The sequence below is a fragment of the Haematobia irritans genome, chromosome 4 (assembly GCF_050003625.1).
Source record: "Haematobia irritans isolate KBUSLIRL chromosome 4, ASM5000362v1, whole genome shotgun sequence".
Taxonomy (NCBI): Eukaryota; Metazoa; Arthropoda; class Insecta; order Diptera; family Muscidae; genus Haematobia; species Haematobia irritans.
In genome coordinates, this window is record NC_134400.1 from 193,422,675 (window position 1) to 193,429,934 (window position 7,260).

At 26.4% G+C, this 7,260-nt stretch overlaps 1 protein-coding gene across 1 annotated transcript; it reads right to left on the reverse strand.

Annotated features, from left to right (window-relative positions):
* Positions 1–4,331: 4,331 nt before the first annotated feature.
* Positions 4,332–5,087, reverse strand: LOC142233960 (uncharacterized). The gene is made up of 2 exons (XM_075305024.1): positions 5,017–5,087; positions 4,332–4,943 (listed from the first exon to the last, which is right to left on the reverse strand). Exons 1-2 carry the CDS (start codon positions 5,026–5,028, stop codon positions 4,455–4,457), a joined length of 501 nt encoding a protein of 166 aa, XP_075161139.1. The 5' UTR covers positions 5,029–5,087; the 3' UTR covers positions 4,332–4,454.
* Positions 5,088–7,260: the final 2,173 nt, after the last annotated feature.

Here is a 7,260-nt window from a genome sequence, read left to right on the forward strand (position 1 = left end):
TTAATGGGAAAATTAAAAATTTTATTGTTTAAAATAGTTTAAAAACAGATTAAGACTTAATAAAATAGTGCATATTATTTAAATTTTGCCGAAAAAAATGCTAAATCCTTTCCAGAAAAATTGCGAACTTTTGGAAATATTTGATGTCAAATGTTCCAGATAAGCGTTATAATACATTAGAAATCATAAAAAATTTTAAAAATTATTTATTCGTCAAAAAATGACAAAATTTCTTAATTCACATCCAAATCACTGGATTCGACCCACAACTTACGAAGTGATGCAAATTCAGTGCAGCGGCTGTTGAAATGGTGGACATCCGCCCTATGACAAGCCCATGTTAAATTCATTGCTTCTGCGTCAATTGTTCACCACTTTCGGATCCAAAAAAAAAACATTTTCACAACTTTTTTGGCGACGCTTTTTTTCTAGGTAACGCTAAATTTTACTTTAACTTTTTGACAAAATTTTCTATAAAGTAAAATTTTGACAAAATTTTTATAGGAATAAAATTTTAACAAAATTTTTATAGGAATAAAATTTTGACAAAATGTTCTATAGAAATAAAGTTTTGACAAAATTTTCTATAGAAATAACATATTGACAAAATTTTCTATAGAAATAAAATTTTGACAACATTTTCTGTAGAAATAAAATTTTGACAAAATTTTCTGTAGAAATAAAATTTTGACAAATATTTCTATATAGAAATAAAAATTTGACATATTTTTCTATAGAAATAAAATTTTGACAAAATTTTCCTTAGAAATAAAATTTTCTATAGAAATAAAATTTTGACAAAATTTTCTATAGAAATAAAATTTTTACATAATTTCCTATAGAAATAAAGTTTTGACAAAATTTTCCATAAAAATAAAATTTTGTCAAAAGTTTCTATAGAAAGCATATATTGACAAAATTTTCTATACACATAAAATTTTGACAAAATTTTCTATATAAATAAAATTTTGACAAAATTTTCTACAGAAATAAAATTTTGACAAAATTTTCTATAGAAACTAAATTTTGACAAAATTTTTTGTAGAAATAAAATTTTGACAAAATTTCTATAGAAACTAAATTTTGACAAAATTTTTTGTAGAAATAAAATTTTGACAAAATTTTTCTAAAGAAATAAAAATTTGACAAAGTTCTCTATAAAAATAAAATTTTGACAAAATTTTCTATAGAAATAAAATTTTAACAAAATTTTCTATAGAAATAAAATGTTGACAAAATTTTCTATAGAAATAAAATTTTGTCAAAATTTTCCATAGAAATAAAATTTTGACAAAAATTTTGACAAAATTTTCTGTACAAACAAAATTTTGACATAATTTTCTATAGAAATAAAATGTTGACAAAATTTTTTATAGAAATAAAATTTTGACAAAATTTTCTATAGAAATAAAATTTTGACAAAATTTTCTATAGAAATAAAATTTTGACAAAATTTTCTATAGAAATAAAATTTTAACAAAATTTTCTATAGAAATAAAATTTTGACATAATATCCTATAGAAATAAAGTTTTGACAAATTTTTCCGTAAAATAAGGTTAGGTTAGGTGGCAGCCCGATGTATCAGGCTGACTTAGACTATTCAGTCCATTGTGGTACCACATTGGTGAACTTCTCTCTTATCACTGAGTGCTGTCCGATTCCATGTTAAGCTCAATGACAAGGGACCTCCTTTTTATAGCCGAGTCCGAACGGCGTACCACATTGTAGTGAAACCACTTAGATAAGCTTTGAAACACTCAGAAATGTCACTAGCATTACTGAGGTGGGATAATCTACCGCTGAAAAACTTTTTGGTGTTTGGTCGAAGCAGGAATCGAACCCACGACCTTGTGTATGCAAGGCGGGCATGCTAACCATTGCACCACGGTGGCTCCCATCCATAAAATAAAATTTTGACAAAATTTTCTGTAGAAAGAATATATTGACAAAATTTTCTATACAAATAAAGTTTTGACAAAAATGTTCTATACAAATAAAATTTTGACAAAATTATCTATATAAATAAAATGTTCTATAGAAATAAACTTTTGACAAAATTTTCTATATAAATAAAATTTTGACCAAATTTTCTATAAGTACAACATATTGACAAAATTTTCTATAAAAGTAAAATTTGGGCAAAATTTTCTATAGAAGTAAAATTTTGACAAAATTTTTTATAGAAGTAAAATTTTGACAAAATTTTTATAGGAATAAAATTTTGACAAAACGTTCTGTAGAAATAAAATTTTGACAAAATGTTCTATAGAAATAACATATTGACAAAAGTTTCTATAGAAATAAAATTTTGACAAAATTTTCTGTAGAAATAAAATTTTGACAAAATTTTCTGTAGAAATAAAATTTTGACAAATTTTTCTTTAGAAATAAAATTTTGACAAAATTTTCTGTAGAAATAAAATTTTTACATAATTTTCTATAGAAATAAAATTTTTACATAATTTTCTATAGAAATAAAATATTGACAAAATTTTCCTTAGAAATAAAATTTTGACAAAATTTTCTAGAGAAATAAAATTTTGACAAAATTTTCTATAGAAATAAAATTTTGACAAAATTTTCTATAGAAATAAAATTTTGACATAATTTCCTATAAAAATAAAGTTTTGAAAATTTTTCCATAAAAATAAAATTTTATGGAAAATTTTCCATAAAAATAAAATTTTGACAAAATTTTCTATAGAAAGAATATATTGACAAAATTTTCTATAGAAATAAAATGTTGACAAAATTTTCGGAAGAAACTAAGGTTTGACAAAATTTTTTGTAGAAATAAACTTTTGAAAAAATTTTCTATAGAAATAAAATTTTGACAAAATTTTCTATAGAAATAAAATTTTAACAAATTTTCTATAGAAATAAAATTTTGACAAAATTTTCTATAGAAATAAAATTTTGACAAGATATTCCATAGAAATAAAATTTTGACAAAAATTTCTATAGAAATAAAATTTTGACAAAATTTTCTATAGAAATAAAATTTTGACAAAATTTTCTATAGAAATAAAATTTTGACAAAATTTTCTATAGACATACAATTTTGACAAAATTTTCTACAGAAATAAAATTTTGACAAAGTTCTCTATAAAAATAAAATTTTGACAAAATTTTCTATAGAAATAAAATTTTAACAAAATTTTCTATAGAAATAATATTTTGACAAAATTTTCTATTGAAATAAAATTTTGACAAGATATTCATTCCATAGAAATAAAATTTTGACAAAAATTTCTATAGGAATAAAATTTTGACAAAATTTTCTATAGAAATAAAATTTTGACAAAATTACCTATAGAAAGAATATATTGACAAAATTTTCTGTACAAATAAAATTTTGACAAAATTTTCTATATAAATAAAATTTTTACAATATCTTCTGCAGAAATAAAATTTTGACAAAATTTTCTATAGAAGAAAAGTTTTGACAAAATTTTCTATAGAAATACAATTTTGACAAAATATATCGTTCGCCCGATTTACACTCATATGACCACAGTGGCCAATGTTTTACTCCGATTTAATTGAAATTTTGCAGAGAGAGTAGAATTAGCATTGTCGCTATGCGTGGTTTGGTTGAAATCGGTTCAGATTTAGATATATCTCCCATATATAGATTTCGCCCGATTTACACTCATATGACCACAGAGGCCAATTTTTAACTCCAATTTAGTTGAAATTTTGCACAGGGAGTAGAATTAGCATTGTAGCTATGCGTGCCAAATTTGGTTGAAATCGGTTCAGATTTAGATCTATCTCCCATATGTAGCTTTCGCCCGATTTACACTCATATTACCACAGAGACCAATTTTTAACTCCGATTTAGTTAGTATTTTGCACAGGGAGTAGAATTAGCATTGTAGCTATGCGTGCCAAATTTGGTTAAAATCGGTTCAGATTTAGATATAGCTCCCATATATATGATTTTCTGATTTCAAAAAAATGGTCAAAATACCAAAATTTTCTTTGTAAATTCGCCACTGCTTCGTCGAAAAGTTGTAAAAATGACTCTAATTTTCCCAAAGTTATATATACATGTATATCGAGCGATAAATCATAAATAATCTTTTGCGAAGTTTCCTTAAAATTTTTTCAGATTTAAATGTTTCCCATATTTTTTACTAACATTGTATTCCACCCTAGTGCATTAGCCGACTTAAATTTTAAGTCTATAGATTTTGTAGAAGTCTATCAAATTCTGTCCAGATCGAGTGATATTTAAATGTATGTATTTGGTACAAACCTTTATATATAGCCCCCAACACATTTGACGGATGTGATATGGTATCGAAAATTTAGATCTACAAAGTGGTGCAGGGTATAATATAGTCGGCCCCGCCTGACTTTAGAGTTTCCTTACTTGTTTTATTTTATCACTTGTTTATATTTTATTTAGAAAATAAATTAAAACTATTCACAAATTTTTATCATTAATTTAAGCGATCAAATGGGAGTGAGGAGCAGCATATGTAGCATAAGGTGAAGCGTATTTAGCAGTAAAATGGGCATGAGGAGCAGCATAAGACGAAGCGTAGTGAGCAGCTGGAGCTACAAATTTGGCTGGAGCAGCAAAGGCAGTTGGGGCAGCAAATGCAGCAGGAGCGGCAAAAGCATGAGCATGAGGTGCCGCAAAGGCAGTTTGGGCAACAACCTTGGCAGGGGCAGCAAATGCCACTGGAGCAGGAGCTGGAGCAGCTACATAACGGCTAGAATATGGAGCGGTATACGAGAAAGGGGCAGTCGTGTAGGATGACAAGGTTCCATCGAAATTGTGACGAACATCTATTTGGCTACTTCCACCAGCAGCATATAGGGGAGCATTAGCATAAGCTACAGCTGCAGCAGGAGCAGCGGCAAATGCAGTTGGGGCAAAAACTCCAGGTTCAGCAGTGGCACAAGCCAAACAAGCGGTTAAAGCAATGACCTTCAAAATTAAAAACAGATATTAGTATGGTTATCATGTCCACTTGCATTTGCAAAAACATTCTTAAACTTACGAATTTGAACATTTTTAGTTTTGTTTCAGGAACTGTTAACAGTCTTCCGATTGGCAGACTTATGTCTTCCCAAAGTCTAGGGTAATAGTTTTTATAGAAGAAATAAAAAATAAAATGCATAAATTATTCTATGACTTTTTTAAGACAAACAATGGTCACACAAATGCATAAAATTTACGCAAAAAAAAACGTTGGACGTGATTGGAAAACTAAAAATCGTAATTGAAACAGTTTAGTACCAATGTGCCAGCACAAGGGCATTTGGACAGTGGTCGTTATAGAATTGAATGGGCAGTGTGCATTGAACGATTGCATGGGCACGTGTCAAATTCAGTTATTTTGATTATGATTATGGGTTTACTTGTCATAGGATTTGAGTACCTTACTGACAAATCGATTGATTGATTAAAACCAAAAATAAATAAATAAATTAACAATTGCCTTAAACGTCAGGTGACAATATTTCAGACTAGATTGTATGGCTTGACATTTGGACTAGACTTTCAAAATAAAGTCCAATATCTTGAAGCTAATAATAGAACACGATTCTCCTATAAGATTTTTAAAGATCTTCTGGTAATTAGACTCAAAGAAAGTACATCAATTCAATCTCAAAAGTTTTTCTTTGACGAAATTTTTGAATTATTTAATTTTTGTCAAAACTTTATTTATGTAGAATATTTTTTAAAATGTTACTTCTACAGATAGTTTTACTCCTACAGAAAATTTTGTCAATTTTTTTTTAGAAATTTTTTTTCAAAATGTTATTTCCATAGAAAATTTTGTCGACATTTTATTTCTATAGAAAATTTTGTCAAAATATTAAATTAAATTCAATATGAACTAAAGCAAAAAACGTTTTTCGTATGATTCCCTAAAAAAGTAAGAATGAACTACTATATGGTTAATATGGTCATGATTTTCTTCTTTACTTTTAGTTCATTTTTTCTTCTATGAGAGAATGTAATTTCGTCAACTGCAGTTTTGTCAAAGTTTTATTTTTTTTTTAAACATTTTGCTAAAATTAGAAATTTTGATTTTATTCGATCTTTTTTTTTCAATAGAAAATAATTAATCAAGCTTGAGATCGTTTTTTGTATGTATTGGTTTCTTTATTTTTCAATATTGCGCAATTACATTGAATTGCTTCATCAGGAGTCGATCTATAATAAAAGTGGTTTGATAATTTTTAATCATGACATGTAAAATTCTTTCTCAAAATTGTTTTTCAAATCGCAAATAATTTTAGTGGTTTATGCTAATAACAGCTATTGGTTTTAGTTTACAAATTTTTTATAAATAATTAAAGATTTTAATAATTGTAATTAACAAGTATCAGGAGACCAGGAAAAACAAAAGGAATTACATTATACACTTACGTATGCAAAACATTTAAGTGTAACACAACAACAACACATAAAGCTTAAAACTAGAGTAGTATCACTACGTTCGTCTATTACTTTTATTGCACGGATTTCCCTCTTGCTTTATCTGATGCTGAGTACTTGCATATCTAGTTGTCTTGTCTATGATGTGTCTGTATATGTGAGCAATGTTATCTGTATCTGATTTGTAGTTCATTCTCTTCTCTGTGGGTACATTGTTAATGTACAAAATTTCTAATCACACATCATAGACAAGACAACTAGATATGCAAGTACTCAGCATCAGATAAAGCAAGAGGGAAATCAGTGCAATAAAAGTAATAGACGAACGTAGTGATACTACTCTAGTTTTAAGCTTTATGTGTTGTTGTTGTGTTACACTTAAATGTTTTGCATACGTAAGTGTATAATGTAATTCCTTTTGTTTTTCCTGGTCTCCTGATACTTGTTAATTACAATTATTAAAATCTTTAATTATTTATAAAAAATTTGTAAACTAAAACCAATAGCTGTTATTAGCATAAACCACTAAAATTATTTGCGATTTGAAAAACAATTTTGAGAAAGAATTTTACATGTCATGATTAAAAATTATCAAACCACTTTTATTATAGATCGACTCCTGATGAAGCAATTCAATGTAATTGCGAAATATTGAAAAATAAAGAAACCAATACATTTTGCTAAAATTTTATTTTTATGTCAATTTTTGTCAAAAGTTGACAAGGAAATTTTTATAGAAATTTTTTTCAACATTTTATTTCTATAGAAAATTTTCGCAAAATTTTAGTTCTATAGAAAACTTTGTCAACATTTTATTTTGTCAAAATGTTATTTCTCTAGAAAAATTATATTAAAA